This window comes from Lissotriton helveticus, chromosome 3_1 (assembly GCF_964261635.1).
Source record: "Lissotriton helveticus chromosome 3_1, aLisHel1.1, whole genome shotgun sequence".
Classification (NCBI taxonomy): Eukaryota; Metazoa; Chordata; class Amphibia; order Caudata; family Salamandridae; genus Lissotriton; species Lissotriton helveticus.
In genome coordinates, this window is record NC_136061.1 from 183870261 (window position 1) to 183890412 (window position 20152).

The 20152-nt window shown below is 43.8% G+C and overlaps 1 protein-coding gene across 1 annotated transcript in view; it reads left to right on the forward strand.

Moving 5' to 3' along the window:
* LOC144822255 (fibrinogen-like protein 1-like protein) overlaps nt 1-11543 on the forward strand; it is a 45943-nt gene extending 34400 nt beyond the window's left edge. Inside the window, exon 3 of the mRNA XM_078679565.1 lies at nt 10671-11543. Within this exon, the coding sequence (XP_078535691.1) occupies nt 10671-11521 (851 nt within the window). The 3' untranslated portion in view covers nt 11522-11543. The remainder of the gene's footprint in view (nt 1-10670) is intronic.
* The last annotated feature ends 8609 nt before the right edge of the window (nt 11544-20152 follow it).

Sequence of the window (20152 nt, forward strand, 5' to 3'; positions counted from 1 at the left end):
CTGTCTCAGGTCAACAGATATCACACCCGTATGCCTGCTTCAGCCAGGGAAGATGATCCTGGAATGTACATCACCTCCTCATCCATCATTGGCCCATTTTTCCTATCTGAGGCTTGCTATGGTGGCAACATTAGTGACCAAAATGCCTTCTACCTGATCCTTCTCAGTACTCCTTCATTGCCCTTCTTTTGCGTCCACCACCACTGACAAATAAGACCTCTACTGGCACCATTTTTGCTCTACCCCTAAACCTGAAAACTTCCATCTGGAGGGCCATCCATTCCTGTGCAAGAGTCCTGATTGGCACGGATCAGGATTCTCCTTGAGCACAGGTAGGTGCCCCAATTGATGCTAGCTGCTGCAGTCCGTGCAGTCAACAGCGGTGGGGCCGGGTAATGGGGGATTTCGAGGGACGATGCAGCGGGACAATAATTATATATTTACTTTTCCCTTTGCATTGTCCCTCGAAATTCCCCCTTACCCTGCTCCACCGTTGTTACCTGCATGGACCGCAGATGGATGCTAGGTGGAGGCCTTTGAGCTTTAGGGAACTCCTGCCAGGGCACCCTTTAGAAATTCCTTCTCGTGCAAACCGTGGGGAGGGCCTCTAGTTATTTCAAGGGAGATCGTCTTAGATCTCAATAATATGTCTCTGTGTCAGATACGCTAAGGTTCAGGCCAATATTGAGTGCAGTGCAGGCAAAACAAAAACAGATTTTTGATTGATGCGGAAGCTGCCACAGAAAAAGGGCATGAGCGTTACATGATCATACGGGGGGAGGGGGGGCAGAGAAGGAAATAGCCATTTTTCTCGCTGTCACGGGCACTACAGTCATTGGTCAAACTCAGGTTACTGGGCACTGGCTCAAGATTGCTGGGTGCTCAAACCGACAGAACATACAGTGGTTCCTTCAAGTTTGCTTGAGAACAAATCCAACAAGATAAATCAACAAGCGTTTGCAATGCAATAGGTCTCACACTTGTTAAAATTAGAGCTGTTGGTGTTGAAAAGGACATTGTTTTTTTACTTTTGGTTATTTGCAGTTGAGTAACTATATTTACATAGAGCTATTGCCATTGGTATAAAAAAACAAAAGTAAAACATATTTTAATTTTTAACGGCAACAGCTCAAACTTGAACAAATGCAAGACCTTTTGCATTGCAAATGCTTGCTTTTAGAGCTTTCTACTGCGTTTGACATTTTAGGGGACCAGACTAACTTATTACCTTAGAGCCAGAAGCTCATAGCTAAGAAGGAAAATAAATGAGGTACATATCAACATTTTTAGAAGCCACGAGTTTCAGATGAGGGAAAATTCAAATCGACATGCATAACAGCAACATGGCTCATTTATCATGAACTGCAGAAACAAGTATTCTCATATACTATGTTATACTTATGTTATAATTGCAGTCTCCACAGCTGACTAACTCACTGACCGCCCCCTTGCTCTTCATACCTCCATTTATCCCTTCCTCCATATGATCACCAATCAACAGTCGCTTCCATCTACATATTCACCCCTCTCCTAACTCTCTTCATTCATGCTGGCCTCCTCTTCAAGCACGCTGGCCCTCCGTTCATCCATGCTGATCCCACTTTTCCACACTGCCCCCACTTTTCCATGGTGCCCCCGCCCTTTTCACCAAGCCTTCTCCCAATCCTGCCCCAATTTGCGTGCTGTTTATGGGAGACCACGTGCAGCCTCTCTCTTTTCATACTCCAAACAGGGGCGGCTCCTCCATGTGGGCAGAGGAGACTCTCCCCACTGCTTCCTTGCAGTGCGAGAAGCAGAAACATAAAATGGTATTATGAATACCATTTCTTGCAGTGCAAGAAGCAGAAACATACCATTTTATGTTTCTGCTTCTCGCACTGCAAGAAAGCAGAAAGAAGGGTTTGGTTGGGGTGGGCTGGTGGGCGGTCCTGCTGCAGGGCAGGGGAGGAGTGAGTTGCCCACTGTTGTGGGCGCTGACTGTTTGGTCGGTCCCAGGGCCGACCAAACCAGTCATAATCACTTTCCAGTTTTCTCCATGTAGGCTGCATGTAGCCTGCATGGAGAAAACGGCCTCCCCATAGAAGCCTGTGCGATTGGCGTCCCAGCCAATCACACCACTGCCATTGCAGCGTTGTGATTGACTTAGGGGAGGAGAGGGAGGCTGCCTGCTTCCTGGCAGAAGCGACACAGGACCAGAGGGGAAGGTACGTTTTATTTAATTATCCCGTCCCCCCAACCCCACCCTCCCTGCGCGACGCCCTGCCCGTGCGTGCATGATTTTTAAAATCACGCTCCACTTTTTTTTAGAAGCGATTTTGGGGAAATCATCATGAGTTTAAAGTTTCCATTACCCTTCTGCTGACTCTTTCTTTGCCCACTGCCTCTAAGTTCTCTGTAATGCACTCAAATTACGGTGTTCGATGAAAACCAACGGCTGGCACATTCAATCATAGGGTTTAAATCACTTCCGTTTCATTCAGTGGCACCTGCTTGAACAACTTTTTAACAGCAATTTAGACTTCCACTTCTTTATTAGTTAAAAAAACTTATAGAACAAATGGAAACGCTCCCAAATTAATGAGCCTCACGTAGTTTCTCTTCTATTTTCTTCCCAAACACCTTTTTATGAAAACAACACCACAGAGTCGAATTTAAATTAATATCCTAACTTTGCCTTGGCAGACAGTCTCCTCAACAGAAACATAAAACATGAACGTTTAATTACTTAGCTAACGCATTTATGATAACAATTAATACAAGGTCTAACTCAAAGAAAATACACGCACAGCAGTTATATGCTGCCCCCCGTTCTCCTATCTCTACTGTTACTACAGCCCCTTTTATTAAAAATATACACTAAGCTTTCTCACCCCTAACCCCCTCAAAAACACATTCTGAATCCATCTATTAAAAAAAATATTCAGAGGTCAAAATATGGGCACGGTGGAAAATCAAAGTTGTCAGGGTGAGGGGACTGTAAAAAAAAAAAAACATGCTGGCTGAATTTTCGACTACACCAACAGAGCAGGGATGGCTTTGGAGGGGGAATGTTTCATCAGGCATACATCTACAGCAAGCAGCTGTGCCTGAGCGCCCGATATATGACTGTATTGAAACCCAGTCAATGCAAGCCTTTCTATGGTGGACATGCGCTTGGTTTCCACGCACATCCCTCCTGCTGAAAGAACTCTGTGTAAATAAATAGAAAAAAATGGCTACTGCAGGTTTTTTTTCTATTTATTTACTTTAGTTACAATCCCAGCACCAAGCTTTAGCTTTGAACATTTTAAGCTAAAGCATGGGTGCCGCAATTGCTTCAAGAGTGAACAGGAAAAAAAATCACATTTTTCTCTATTTGTTTACTCTTGAATCAATCGCGGCACCCTCGCTTTAGCTTAAGATGTTCAAAGCTAAAACACGGTGCCGCCATTGTAAAAAAACATAAATAAACATAAAATGAAATACATGCAGCTGCGTTCAACCAGCATATAACAAAAGTAAAGCGTGGCTGCCATTAGTCTTTCCAGGCATCCCCCATTGAATAAATGAAAATAAAAAAAAACACTGAGGGACAGTGTGTCCTGCCTGCAATAGCAGGCAAGACAAAGCTATTTAAGAAAATAGTGCTTGAAGGCTGTAGGTAAAGCCTGGCGAGTAACAACACATGTAACAGGGGTATTCCTCATGGGAGGTCACAAGAAGAGACAAGGCAGTACTAAGGAGGGACTGATAAGCCTATTGACAAATGAAAAGCCACCATTTACAAAGGACAGGGACAGGAGCCAATTAAAAAGATGGGCAGAAAGTGGGTGGAGCTTCATGTCCTATCCTGAATACAGCATATCTCGAAGAGACAGCACAAGCGCTGCCTAGGCGAGACCTAAAAAGGAAGAGATGACTTTTGCCAAGGTTGAACTAGTCTAATGACACAGGTTAAAAATCCACTGAATACACTGGCACCTAAAATACATATTTAACACAAATATTTGTCTCATGAATATACAGAAGGTGTTACATATAATCAAAGGATTGCTACTTACAAATGTGTTTGACAACTTCCTGATGAAGGAAATAATTCTTTAGGGTTGAAATGCCAGGACAAAGTGCATTTCAATGACTCAATTGCTAGTCCATCCTGACTTTGGGTTGCCGAGATTACTGTTTCACCTTCTGAAGAAATCTCTGCCCAACGTCCTCCCAAAGAAAAATCACATATAGTTAGGATGCGCAGGGCTAAATGTCAGCACCACGAGAAAGTCCCATTAGTGACTCCTCACAAACTCTTTACATGCTGAACAAAAATCCTATAACTGACTGAAATGACTCGAACATTGCCATGTCAAAAACAAATACAGCAGCCCTTGGCAGGCGTTATCTAGGAGAGACTCTATCTAGCCGCAAATTCCTTAACTTAGAATTATCCACAGGTGTCAGACTACATCCAGAATTTATTTTGTGAAGAGTACCCCAGCGCACCAGTAAGTGGCATTATTCAGCTCCACGCGACATCGTTGGCGGCGTCCAAGCCAGAAGTGACGTGTGCTGTGCCTATATAGGCACAACCCTTGGGGTCTAATGTCAGTTACTTTTTGCAACTTTCCACATCAGAAGCGTGGAGCCACAGAGAGTACTAACCACTGGTGTGTGAAACTAGGGCCCTGAAAGGGGGAAAAGTCCTAAGTCTATAAATCTGAATGCAGAGTGGGGAGGATGGGTGGGTGAGGGAGGAATTTGTGGCTAGATTGAGTCTCTACCAGATAAGGCAATACCAAAGGTAAGTAACTTGTTCATCTGATAGAGACTTCAAGCCGCAGATTCCTTACCTAGGAATAGATACCCAAGCAATAGCTCCCCGGAGGAGGGTATGCAAAACAATTTCAAACTAAAAAGTACTGCAGTACCAAGCAGGCAAAATGCCCATTTCTACTGACCTGACAGTCAAGGTAGAAGTGCTTAGTAAAAGTGTGCAGAGATGCCCACGTTACTGCCTGGCAGATGTCCAGGACCTGAACTCCGTGTGCTAACGCAGTGGTCGCAGTCTTAACTCTGGTAGAATGAGTGTGCAAACCCTCAGGGGGCGGCTTCTTGGCCAGCGCGTTTCAAATTTTGATACATAGCACATTCCATCAAGAGTTGGCCCATTTCTGTACCTCCTTCCCTTCCTGGGCTCCTATATAACCCACAAAGAGTTGGTCATCCACACTGAACTCTTTTGTGCAGTCAAGGTAGAATGGCAATCCTCTTTTGGATCCAGCCGGTGGAGTCTCTCTTCTTCCTTAGAGGAAAGAGGTGTAGTATAAAAGGTAGGCGGGTGATGGACTGGCCTACATGAAAAGGAGTGTCAACCTTCAGTGGGAAACAAGCTCTATTGCGAAGGATCAACTTGTCTGGGAAGATGTTGAGGTACGGAGGCTTAGATGACGAAGCCTGGAGCTCACTACCCTCCGAGCAGATGTTATTGCCACTAGAAAGGTCGTCTTGATAATAGGGAGCCTGATAGGACAGTTGTGTAGCATCTCAAAAGTAGTGCACATTTGAAAAGTTAAGACTACTTTTAGGTCCAACTGAGGCATGATAAAGGGCAAAGGTGGGAACAAGTGCTGGAGACCTTTCAGAAACCTATGTACAATAAGGGTCTTGAAAAGGGTTGGCTGATCTGGCAACCGCAGAAATGCCAAGAAGACAGAAAGATAGCCTTTTAAAGAGCCCAAAGGAGAGCCCTGGTGGGCAAGAGAAAGACTAACCAGTAGTACCTGAGAAAGGGTCACAGAAAGGGGATAAACCTATTTTTCTGCAAACCATGCCACAAACTTGCAGCAGCGGCAGGCATATACCTTCTTTGTGGAAGGACGCCTGGCTGCCAAGATGACATTACAGACTTCGAGCGGAAGGTCAAAAGCTGTCAAATGTTGCCACTCAATCATCACGCATGAAGGCGGAGCATTGACAGGTTTGTGTGGAGAACCCTTCCCTGCTTCTGTGACAGAAGATCCTCCCAAAGAGGCAAACTGATCGGAGAACAGATGGCCATGCTCCACAGCTTGGGATGCCAGCCTCTTTGAGCCCAGTCTGGAGCCACAAGGATGACTTGGGCCTAGTTGTTCCTAATCATCTTTAGAACTCTGCGCAGGAGTGGTATGGGCAAAAAGGCATACAGGAGGCCTGAGCTTCACTCAAGATGAAAAGTGTCACAGAGCGACAGCCACCTTTGAAACTCCAACAAACAGCACTGCTGACATTGCATATTCTCGGCAGTGGCAAACAGATCAGTCCAAGGTTCTGCAAACTGCTGAAAAAGACCTTGCACCACCCCCGGATGGAGACGCCATTTATAATCCACTAGGCATTTATGGGTAACTTTGTCTGCTCTGGTGTCCAGAGATCCTGCCAGGTGTTGAACCACCAGGGAAATGCACTAACATTCCAGCCATGTCCATAGATGCAGATCCTTTTGACATAGGGTCCACGACCCCACCCTGTCCTGTTCGTTGCAGTACCACATGGCGGTGGTGTTGTCCATGAACACCTGCACTATCCTTCCCTTGATGGAGGGCAGAAAGTCTCTCAGTGCCAGTCACATCTCATCGAGCTCAAGCATGTTTATGTCCTCTGGTCTCCACCTCTCTCGGATGGCTGCCCCAGCCCAGGAGAGACGCATCCATCACTACTGTCATATCTTGTTGGGGAAGAAACATGGGTCTGCTGCAGACCAAATCACGGTTTGTTAACCATCACTTTAGATCTTCCGTATTGCCCTCCGAAATCTGACTCATGTCCTAGAGATTCCATTGATGCTGCGCCCACTGAAACCTCTGATCCCACTGCAGATCCAGCATATGCCAGCAGGAATGTGTCACCAGCAGTACTCTGGAGACCATGAGGCCCAGCATTCTCAAAGTCAGTCTCACCGAAACCCTGGATAGAGGCTGAAACAACGGTATCATAGCCTGAATATCCTGGGCTTGCCACTCAGGAGGATAAGTCCAAAACTGAACTGTGTCCAGAATAGCTCTGATAAAAACAAGCGTCTGAAAGAGAGTCATGTGTGACTTTGACATGTTGATAGTGAACCCCAGCAAGTGCAAGAGGTCCGTGTAGTCTGGAGGTGGGAGACAACTGCCTGGGACGAGCCCGCCTTCAACAGCTAGTAGTCAATTTAGGGGAAGACTGGCACCCTTTAAACCCACAGATGAGCGGCAACCACTGCTATCATATTGGTGAACACCTGATGAGCACTGGTGATGCCAAACGAGAGCCAGGTAAACTGAAAGTGCTTGTGGTGCACTTTGAACTGCAGGTAACATCTGTGGGCAGGCAGGGCAGGGTTGTAGAATGCATCCTGGAAACCCAACGCTAAAATCCAGTCTCCTGGGTCCAAGGCAGACAGGACTTGAGCGAGTGTGAGCATTTTGAATTTCTCTTTTTTCAAGATAAGAGATTAAGAGGGCACAGGTCTAGGATAGGACGAAGGCCTCCATCCTTCATGAGCACCAGAAAGTAGCGGGAACAGCAACCACAACCTTCTTCTGATGCCCGCAACCTCTCTATGGCTCCCTTGGTGAAAGAGTCACCAAATTCTGGAAGAGTAAGGAGATATGGCCCGTCAGCCTGCCGCAAGTGAGTGGCATGGGTGAAGAGTTGGTCATGAAGGGGAGGGAATAGCCCCTTTGGACAATCTGCAGATCCCAGCAGTCGGATGTTATCGACCTCCAGTGGTACAGATGATGGTGTATCCTGCCATTAATTGTGAGCCCATGATGACCCGTGGGCAAACTAAAGACATTTAGAAGCTGCGGCTCGACTTCTGGCTTCCTGACCCACAGGGTCTGCATGCACCACATACTCAGGGGCTGAAAAACATGCATGTCGTGGTGGCTGAGCACATAGACACGTGTCTGAAAGACCCTTGTGTGGCCACAAAAGGAGCTAAAGGCGAACTGGGGTTTGCTAGGAGCCATGGAAAGGCCCAGTTTCCTGACATTAGCTCTGCTGACCTTGGAGTGCTCTAGCACTGAGTCCACCTTGTCTCCGAAGAGACGGGAGCCATCGAAGGGGCTGTCCATGGGCAAGGCCTAGACCTCTCCTAAAAAGCCAGCGGTTCTCAACCAGGTGTGGCATCTAAGGGCCACCGACGAAGAACCTAGTCTGCCCAGTGAGTCAGTTATATCCAGCCCACAATGCATAACAAACTTAGCTGCCTCCCTCCCGTCAGCGATAGCTTGGGAGAGTATGGCTTGGACCTCCTCCGAGACAAAAGAAGCACCTGCACAACCAAGTTCCAGAGTTAGTCGGAGTATCAGCTTAAACAGCATGCAGTGTTCACCAACCACAGTGACAGGCTGGTGGAAGGAAACATCTTATTTCTTAAGGTATCCGGACTCATAGATTCCCTGTCAGGTGCAGTGATAGAGAATGTGCCAGGATTCTGTTTGAAAGTAGAGACTTAAAGCACCAATCTCTCCTAGGTGGGGTGTTGAGGGAGGAAGCGGAGGTCCCCTGGGGCAGGATGGTGAAGGTGGGCAATTGTCCTATTCACAGAAGCCCCTGTGCAGCGCGTGGACCAGGCCCTGAGCAGGATGTCTGTGAGGGTTTCATTGAAAGGGAGAAGTAGTTCTGAAGCGATGACTCATGCCTGAAGCACTTCGGTCAAGACATTCGTCTTGACAGCCATGGAGGGAAGCTAAATGTCCAGGACCTCAGCTGCCCTCCTCACCACCACTGCAAATGAGGGCTCCCTCCTCCGTTGCCACAGTAGGAGAGACATCAAGCCAGTATCTGAGGAGGTGTCCAGTCCACTGGCATACATCAGATTCTTACACCTGTTGCCTTCATTGGAGGCCATGGGCTGGTGTCCATAAGAGTCCAGTGGCCCCTTCCAATCTTCCCCAAGTCCTAGCCCTTAAGTATACTGCTCCAGCATCGGCCTGGATGGAATGCCCTCAGTCAGGGCCGGAGTCAACATCTGATGATGCCCATCCGGCTCCTGTCGGGGTCAGGGATAAGAATGGGTGCGGAACCAGGGATGTCGACAGTGGGACCAGCACAGGGGAAGGTTGAGGTGGATCTACCAGCGTTGATCCAGACCCATCCATGGATCCAACGGGCCCGACTGGTACTGGGTGGAACCTACAGCCAGAAAACCAGTAGGAACCCCTCCCACCCTTGCAGGTCCCAAGGGGCGCCAGCAGGAATGGGCCACCCAAGTATGAGATGCATGGCCTCACAAAGCTCACTGAGTTGCCAGGGGGTTGCGCTGACTCCAGGAAACACGGGGAGGTACAGGGATGGCCCAATCACAGGCTCAACCACGGAGTCAGGCCTTGAATGCTGACGTTCCTGCATCTCAAAGGATGACTTTGACAGAGGAGGCGAAGTCGAAGACCTCTACGGCTTCTTGTTTTTCTTCTTTTTCTGGGATTTACCTGAACACCCGGACAACTTTGATGATGGCTCTGCAACTGATCCCAGGACCTTCCTCTGGACCGGAGTCGAGACTGTCGCGGTGTCTCACATCGAATGGAAAGAAGCTTGAGGACCACTCCCTCAAGGCCTGAGGGTGCATGGTGCAAAAATCAATGCAGGCCTTGGAGTCGTGGTTGTGCTTGAGACACCAGAGGCAGAAGTGGGTCTGTCACCAACATCTGCCAGTAACAAGTGCTACAGAGCTTAAAACCAGCCTTTCTCGCAGACATCCCTGCCTCACCAGGAGACAATGGGAATGATTTACGTCATGGGGGACGGATAACTCTGTGATAAAAGTGACGGAGATCATGTCCACCGAAATATAAATCCCATTGGATATAATTTGATTTATATTTTGGTAGGCGGGATATCTGTTACCGTTGCAACGGAATAACCCATCCATCAAGATCTAAATCAGGCCCAATGTCTCAAAAAATCTTTAACAAAAGGTTGAAAAAGGTCAGTCAAAAAGTGACTGGAGTAGTTGTTCTCTGGATCTACTCTGACTGGCGCAGAAAAAATATAACTGAAACTAGCTGGGGTGGCACCTATATAGGCGCACATGTCACTTACGGCGCAGAGGGCACAGAGCCCAATGACACCACCCACCAATGTGCAGGGGTACTGGTCCCCAAAAACTTTCTGGTTCCAATCTGACTCCTGGAGATAATTTTAATGTAAGGAATCTGTGGCTAGAAGTTTCGCTCAAAATAAAGTTGTTGTAAAGTTGGGAAACAAATTGATTGATTGTCTTTTAAGGAGATCAATAACAAGAGTAAACTCTGACCTTAATGTTGTTACCCTAATCTCTTTTGATTGCACACCTTTGATCCTCCCTCTCATTCAACATGACAAATCCTCTCTCTTCGCACCCCTTGAATTAATCTGGCAACCCTTAAATTACATACTTGCATATCATACTGACAAACAATATTCACCTGAAGGGATCAGATTCATACACATGCCACTGCTAAGACCAAGAAACAGAAAAAGGTTTTGTGTAGCAGTATTCACATACTAAGCTGTGGAACAGAAAGAAAATCTAGCTTTAATAGAACCCCTAATCTCTAAAGTACTAAACATCAAAAGAAGTTTTACTCCACTCCCAAAGTATTTCACTAACAAAAAGACTAGTAGATGCGAAATAAAAGAAGTTGCAAGGTGGCACACACATTCTCTAAGCTAAACTTTTGTCTGTTTTCTGACAGCTGGATTTCCTGGTGATTGTGCCGGCTTATCAAAGGGGCAGCCAAGTGGACTTTACATTGTTCAGCCTGAGATCAACCGGAATGTGGTGGTGCACTGTGACATGAGAGGAGGTGGCGGCTGGACTGTGGTACAAAAGAACAGTTACAATACAAAAATCACTTGGAATAATAACTGGGCAAGCTACAAGAGAGGGTTTGGTGATCTTCGGGGAGACCACTGGCTGGGAAACGAACATATACACCTTATCACAAAACAGAAGTTTTATATGGTTCGCTTCCTATTACGCGATGCCTATGGAAAGGAACAAATTGCTGATTATGATCTATTCCGCCTGGAGGCGGAATCTGGGTGCTATCGCCTACGTTTAGGCAAATACTCAGGCACTGCCCCTGATGCTCTGACCACTGACGTCTCCCATGCAGCACATGACAACATGAAATTCTCAGCTTATGATCAGGATAATGACCGCTCCCAGGAGAATTGTGCATCAGTTGGTGGGGGAGGCTGGTGGTATGACAATTGTCGTTATGCAAATCTAAATACGAAGAATAAGATTCACTGGCAAGGTGTATGCCCTGGAAACTGTAAATCTAGTGAGATTCTGATCAAGCCAGTAATTATATGTGACGACAATGGTAATGGAGGAGGTGGAGATAATGGAGGAGGTGGAGATAATGGAGGAGGCGATAATGGAGGAGGGGACAATGGGGGAGGAGGAGACAATGGAGGGGGTGGGGACAATGGAGGTGGAGACAACGGAGGGGGTGGGGACAATGGAGGTGGGGATAACGGAGGAGGGGATAATGGTGGAGGTGATGACGTAAACCCTACCCCTTGTGAACTGGATTAAACTTTTATATTTGAGTACCTTATTTGCCTGCACATTCTTGGTTCTAAGATGATGTGTTATCATACAGTATTTTTGGGAAACAACTATTATTACGCCTTCCTGTGTTGGCTCTCCATCCCAAATCGAGCTAATCGTTGAATGTATTTTAGTTGAGGAGACCCATGCCAGCAGTAAGTTACGATCTCCAGATGCATGTTCAGAACTTCACTGAGGTGGAGGACTCTCAATAGTCCTGTGTTTGGACAATGCTACAGTTGTTTTGTGGAGGTATGTTTGTGGAATGTTCGTGTGCAAGAAGTTAAAAAGAATGTGAGTTGTAGTTATGTATGGTTAAAGAGTTTTAATTGAACATGCAGATCCAGTTTTGGCCAAGGCAGTGCTTCCTCCACAAAGATGCCTGCATTAGGAGACTCTGCCCACCCACCCGGTGACAGCCGTAGAAAGGGAGCTTCATGAATTATCCACTTGAGGTAAGGGGTATTTGATTGCTATAAAAAGTGCCAATGCTTCATTACTGTAAGTGTTGACCGAACAACTGTTCAGTCCGTAGGTGAAGATAATTTTAATTAATAAAATTTGGCTACGGGAGTTATTGGAGACGCATGTAAGACCAAGTTTCAGTATGGCATAAATTAAGTTCCTGAGCTAAGAGACCCATAACGCTGTCTGAACGACCGCAAGAAACCAACACTGCCCACCATATTAATTGGTAAATCTAAGACAGAAAAGAAGCCAACATCAAGGTTCCAATGACAAATGAAAGAAAACACAACATAGGAATAAATGTGAATGTAAGACAAGTAGTAAAGTAGAGGTAACTGGAGGAAAAATAGTCACTGGTACACAAATTTCAGAATTAAGAGACTGTTCAAAACTAGTTCAAGCAAGGTAGAAGATAAACTTCAGCAAAAGTCTTAACCATATGACAATTTCCAGAATAAGCACAGTTCTCTGCCCAAAATGATATCCGATCAATGGTCCAAAGGAAATTACAATTGCAAGTCAAAAAAGAAATACCAGAATGGCACATCTGAATGGCACATGTCAAAGATACAGAACAGAAAACAGATAACAATGGCAGGCCGTGAGCAACCACAGCTAAAGGATAGTCGATATAAACCAGGTAGCTGCATCTTTGAATCTCATAGTGTGCAGATGATGACCAAGGAGAGTGCTTATATAGTGTCCTCGCTCAAAATGGCCCCCAACGCTGCTCAATATAGACACAACATCTGAGAGATGTTTGTTACTTGAGTGTGTTATATAGTCTGGCACATGCACAGTTGCCTCTTGTGGATGCTACTTAGGGTAATAAAAACATTTTGGCAAAAAAGCAAAATTTGCTCCAGAAGAAATTTGCTTTCACAGATACAATCCACCGGATGGAGGCAAATTGGGAGGTTCAAGTTCACTGTGGTACATGTGGTTTGTTAAAACTGAAAAAGAAGATGACATTCACCGCAAAATGCCTGAAACAGCGAACTATTCATAACATATATTGAACCACACATGTACAGAATGCCCCATAAAATGCTTCCACATGGAAATGCAAGGAAAAAAAAATTTGCAGAAGTGCACCATACCTTGCTTTTGTGTTTCGTGCGAAACTGGAAACCATACAAACCACACAAATGTCTGGTATCCCCATGCTCAGGAGACAAGAGGAACCAAGGTGGGGTCATGTTTTGACAGGTATATGTTCCATAATTGAGGGAACTACCATTGTTAGATCTGGGGGTCTCTAGTTGGCAACGGTATTCACCTTTGTCAAAATAAGGACCATTACTTCTAAGTCAGGATAAGGGGATTACACTCCTAAATAACCCCTGCTCTCCCCCTTGGTAGCTTGGCATGAGCAGACAGGCTTATCTCAGAGGCAGTGTGTTAAGCATTTGTGAATATACACTATAATACAGATGGACACAACACAGGTTTTATAAAAATATATATTCTTTATATAGACTTAACACAAGACCACAAGCGACAAAAGTCCACAATACTATACTTAAAGTTGACTTAAAGATGATAAAAGTTGCTTAGTTCAAGTTGATGATAAATGCGACAGTTCTCAACAAAGTACCTGGATGCATAACGCAAAGTGAACAAAAGGCTTGCAAAAGGGGAGATTCCGTGTTCCGGGGGAAATTCACAGGGGGAGCTGGTAGTGAAGTCTTTTGTCCCTGAAACTTCAGCAGGAGGCAAGCACAAGTTCAAGCCCTTGGAGAATATTCTGTAAGATGATGAAAGTCCTTAAAAGTTCCTTCTCCTTTCCTTGGCAATGAAGCAACCACTGCAGGCCAACCCAGCAAACAGCACACTGGCAGAGGGGCAGTCCAAACCCTTGCAGCTTCCTTGGTTCTTCTCCTTGGCAAAAGGTTTCTTGTTCCAGAAGTGATCTAAAGTTCTTGGGACTGGGTCCCAAAATGTATACCCCAAAATCCTTTGTTCTCTGAAAGGAGAGAGGCCTCTGCTTGGTCCAAACCAGTTCCTGAGCACTTAGTTTACATGACTCCTTCCTTCCTTTCACAGTGCATGGTAGAGACATCAGATGCCCCACAGGAGGTGGAGCCAGCACAGGGGAGGGAAGGCACAGCCCTGGAGCACTTTGTTGACATGATTCCTCCTCTCCTTTCACAGTGCAGGGCAGATACATCAGACACACCACAGGAAGTGGAGCCAGCATTGTAGAGGGAAGGCCCAGCCCTATTCAGGTCCCAGGTGCAACTCCTTCCTCCCATCTAGATGCAGATCTCTCTATTCACAACTGGGCTGCCCCCAGCCTGTCTCCTGGAATCCCCCAGCCCTGTCACTCACAAACTCCAGACAAGGAATACGCAACCTAGCAGAGGCAGGCCTGGACAGTTAGGCAAGAAAATACCTACTTTCTAAAAGTGGTATTTTCAAACACAGAATGTTAAAACCAACTTTACTAAAAGATATATTTTATCAGGCATATTAAATTTGAATTTCTACCGTGTTCCCTGAGTCAGTTAGGATTATAAAATGTAATAATCTAACTGCCCATTCTAGCCTATTGAGAACAGGTAGCCTTGCAATAGTAAAAAAACGAAAATGGCCGTAATTCACTATTAGGACATGCTACACACACCAGAGCATGTCCTACTTACAATTGCAAGTCAAAAAAGAAATACCAGAATGGCACATCTGAATGGCACATGTCAAAGATACAGAACAGAAAAGAGATAACAATGGCAGGCCGTGAGCAACCACAGCTAAAGGATAGTCGATATAAACCAGGTAGCTGCATCTTCGAATCTCATAGTGTGCAGATGATGACCAAGGAGAGTGCTTATATAGTGTCCTCGCTCAAAATGGCCCCCAACACTGCTCAATATAGACACAACATCTGAGAGATGTTTGTTAATTGAGTGTGTTATATAGTCTGGCACATGCACAGGCCTGAGACACACTTTACAAGCTGCTTCCGTGGGTGGGATAACCAGTGCTGCAAGCCCACCAGCAGCATTTGATTTACAAGCCCTGGGCACACATGGTGCACTGTACTAGGGTCTTCTGACAAGATTTAACATAGGAAGCACTTGCACTGTGGCACTGAATAGCAGCGGCACAGTGCCCATAGCATATAACCAGCAAAAACATATCAAAACAGAGGAGGCAATCAGTATAAATGGAAGGGAGACTCACGCCAATGATGCCAGGTCACCTGTGACTGTTCTATTGGGCAGCCAGTTAGGGCAAGGGAGAACTAGCTTGCAACAGTATATGTATTAGGTTGCACCAACTTGGAAAACATATACTTTTTAGCTTTTCATAAATTCTTGAGTTAGACATATGTCATAAAGTGAACAGAGCATCATAAACAGTGATTCAGTTACAATTTACTGATCTGCACTAATGTTACATAATCCATTGTGTAGAATACATTCCCTAGGAAAAGCTACACATATTTGGTGTTGCCGGATTTTGGACTAAAATGTCGACATTTCCTTTGTTAGCCTTCAAGCCTTTTTGTTTGTCAGTTTGAGGAATGTGATGTCATCCAGGAGACAGAAGTGGTTGTAGTTAGGAGATTTAACGAGGAAGAACAGCTTGTACAGCCACAATCTTCAGGAGACAGACTTACACTGCCTAACTCCCACATATGGAATGTTGAAACAAGAAAGAACCATAACAATTCTGAAAGAACAGAAAGGAGGAATACAACACATCTTCCCCCTTTTGAAAAAAAAAGCCCAAAAAAACAGATTAATGAATGAAATCACGCAATTTGATAGGAGAATATTTAACACGAACACTTCTCCTTAAAGCATCATTGCCAGATTGTTCAACATGTTCAGTGACTTCACAATCAGCATTCACATTAGAAGTATCATTTAGAGTATCACAATCGTTAATGGGTAAATTAACATCACCAATTTGCGAATCAACATTCTCAGTTTGTGGCTCGCACCCAAAAGTGTCTAACATGGCTGAAAAAGTTACATCATCTTCAGCATTTGAGCTTGATTGCGAAGTTGCCTTGGAATCCACAGCCTTACACAGAGAAATCTTTCTAAAATTCCAGACTTTACCACCTTCAACTCTTACAGCCTTTGTAAAAACCTCAGAAACCTTACACGGGTCAGACCATTTATTCCACTTATTGCCAAACGTTCTACCAAATTTTACTCGCACAAAATCACCCACTTTAATTTTCGGACTGTGAATGACTGAACCAGAACAATTTCTCTTCATCCTTTCCTGATATGCTAACACCTTGTCCTTGACTTTAAAAGGATCTAATGAATGCTCGCAAGGAATTTTATTTTTCATCCACCAGGGTAAAAGTTTAGAGCCTGGTTTCCTGCCTCTCAACATCTCAAAAGGAGACAAACCCGTAACGGAATTAGGAGAAACACGATAAGACAATAAAGAGGCACGTAGTGCTTCTCTCCAATTTAAATTGCTTTTAACAGCAAGTTGGATGGACTCTTTAATTACTCTATTAAAACGTTCTGTTTGACCATTGGCCTGTGGATTATAGTTTGACACCTTTTTGTGTACAATACCACATCTTTCAAGAAATGAAGAAAATTATCTGCTAATAAACTGTGGACCATTATCTGAAACAATTTCAGCAGGAATGCCCTCTCTACAAAACACTTCATCCAAAAACTCCACAACTTGAGTTGAACCTATTTTATCCACAACTTTTAACTCTGGCCATTTGGAGAAGTAGTCAATCAAAACCAAAATAAACACATCTTTGTTAGGTGACAAATCAAGAGGACCAATAATATCCACTCCCAATTTTTTCCAAGGAGACGTAACAAATTCGATAGGTGAAACACCAACAGCTAATGGTTTCACAGATTTATCACTCAAAGAACAAGGCAAACAAGAACTGACCCATTTATCAATCATACTATCAATACCTGGCCACCAGTAGAATTCACGAATACGCCTTTTGGTACTGGAGATACCCATGTGACCTTCATGAGCCATTGAGATAATTTTCTTCCTCAAATCAAAAGGAGGAACTATTTTATCTCCTCTAGTTACAAAACCCTGGTCAAACATGATTTCATCCTTTATCTTATAAAAAGATAAAACATCACAAGACAATTTGCGTTCCTCAGGCCAACCATGTTGTAAATAAGTCACTACATTAGACAAACCGGAGTCTTTGTACATGGCATTTCTCCATTCAATTTCTGAAATAGTACCAGACAATTTGTTGTTGCCTTCGCCATTAACATCCCCAATAGAAAACACAACATCAAAATCACTATGAACACTGGAAACCTGCGAATCTAAAGGCAATCTAGACATGCAATCAGCATGTACATTCAAACGGCCAGGAACATATTCCACTACACACTGGAATTCCTGCAGCTTCCCAGCCAAACGTGCCAAACGCGCAGTCAAAGTCCTCCCACCACCAGCAGCTAGCATGTTGATTAGAGGCTTGTGGTCGGTTCGTAAACGGAATTTAGTTCCCCAAAGGAACTGCCTGAAATGTTCAACAGCCCAAGTGCAAGCCAACAACTCTTTCTCAATAGTGGAATAATTGTACTCAGCACCACGGAGAGTCCTCGAGGCATAGGAAACAACATATTCTTCACCTCTATTCCTTTGCATTAATACAGAGCCTAAACCCACATTGCTCGCATCCACACATACAATACATTCTTTAGCCATCTCAAAAGGTCTTAAAAATGGAGCGTTAAGAATCTCCTTTGTCAGTAGATCAATAGCAAATTGTTGTTCAACATTCCATAAAAACTTGGCATTTTTTTTAGCAGTAATCTTAACGAGTGTACTTTTGATGAATAATCTTGTACAAATTTACTGTAAAATTCAGTAAGTCCTAAGAAAGACACAAGTTGTTCTTTACTAGAAGGTGCAGGAGCCTTAAGTATACTTTGGATATGATTAACTTTTGGCTTAATACCTTGGGAAGAAATATTCTACTTTACTCTGTCTAACTGGCACTTTGAGAATTTCAAGGTTAAACCTTTGTTTTGAACCTGTTTTAATACAGAGTTTAAATTTCTGTCATGATCTTCAAAATTCTGCCCAAAAATTAAAATATCGTCCTGAAAAGCTATGGCCCCCTCACAACCCTCAAGGACTTCTTTCATGAGTCTTTGAAAGACTGATGCTGCACTGGCTAAACCAAAAGGCATGCGACAAAACTTAAACATACCTTCTGGTGTTATAAAGGTAGTCAAAAACTTAGACTCTTCATGCAAAAGTACCTGATGATAAGCACTTGCCAAGTCTACAGTAGAGAATACACAGGCACCTGAGAGAGTAGAAATCAACTCATGTATATTAGGTAACGGGTGCCTATCAACCCAAATCTCTTGGTTTAAACTCCCAAGGTCGACACATAGCCGAAGTTCGCCATTGCTTTTAATGGATAAAATCACTGGCAAAACCCAAGGAGAAGATTCAACAGGTTCCACTATCTTCCTGGCTACAAGATCAGATAGAATTACTTTTAGTTTATCACGATACGCTAGTGGCATATTTCTAACTCTGTGCCGTACAGGAATAGCTCCTTCCTTGAGAATAATGAGATGTTTAAAATTCTCGAATTTACCTAACTTGTCGGTGAAAATAGCAGGAAACTTTTTCTTTATAAAGTTGGTAAACTCATCAGCCTCAGGAGATATAACATACACGGGTTGTGATGCATTGGGGTCAAGTTTAATACCTAATTCATGCTGATGAGGCCAACTGAGAATGGAAGCACCATTAGTAGCAACATAAACTTTGCCTTTAATACTTCTGCCTTTAAATGTGATGTCAGCCCACATGAAACCAACCAAATCAATTTTATGACCAGTGTAACCACCGGGTTGTACATCTGGTGGTGACAATTTCAAAGAACCCCAAAATTTGTTGAAAATGTCCATGCCTATAATACTGTACCATGCACAAGAATCAATGAGCATGGAAATTTCATTGCCATCAACCAAGATTATATCTTTAGGGAAACCTTTACATTTGGTGTCACCAACACACAACAAACTATTAATTCCGAGACCATCAATAAGATCAGATTCTTCATCTGTCAATAAATTTACTTTTTGAGAAGACCTACATATTTTACTAAAATGGCCTGAATGTTTGCATTTAATGCATATTTTGTTCCAAGCAGGACAACCTCTGTAGCTCCCTACATGATCGACACCTCCACACCTGTAACAAACAATTTGGTTTCTCCTTTCAAAAGGTTTAATGTCTCTTCTAAAACTCTCTTTTTTATTAGGAATAACTGCGGTTTATTGGGAACAAACTAAGTTTTTTTGAAATTGGAAGATTCCTTCACTATTGAAACTTCAGGAATCACTACTTTATTTTTACTTTCCTGACCTCTGATCTTGCTTACAAATAATTCAGACTTTTCGATGCCTTTTGCAATATTTAACACAGCCTTAAGGGTAGTTTCAGTTCCCATCCATAGACGTTCCTGTTTTTTCTTACTCTTAGTTCTCATCATAATTTGATCTCTGAGAACTTGTTCAAAATTAATTGTCGCAAAGGCACAGGAACCAGCGAGAGTTCGCAAAGCAGCTACGTAGTTCTCAATTGATTCATCTTCTTTTTGTGCACGCGAATAGAATTTAAAACGTTCCATAACAGTATTTATTTTCCTTCCAAATCTAGCACCCAATTGTTTAACAACAACATGAAATACATTTATATCACCTGCACCCTCAATAGGAGGTACATTTTCTAATTCTTTAAGACCAGCACCACCTAAACAATTTTTCAATAACGCTAATTTCCTTTTAGGAGAACATCCGTCCTCCTCTACAACATCAACATAAGCTAAAAATGTAGGAAATCATGGATCCCATTCCATTTTGGGATCACCAGCTACAGGTAAGAAATGTGCAGGAGAAACAATGTTGTTAGACATGGTAGAAAGTACGGTGCAATATCACTGCTTAATGAATAATACAATATAAATTGTGTAAAGCACTAATAGAAGAAGCTTAAAATAAGTACATTACACACACATGAGTAAAATAATAAAAACACAACAAACTAAAATAAAAGAAGTAGTCACCGATGTCTATCTTGAGAAAATAAGCCGTGGTGATATCATAATCCACAGGTGTACCGTTGTGCGTATTTGCATTGAAATCGTGGTAA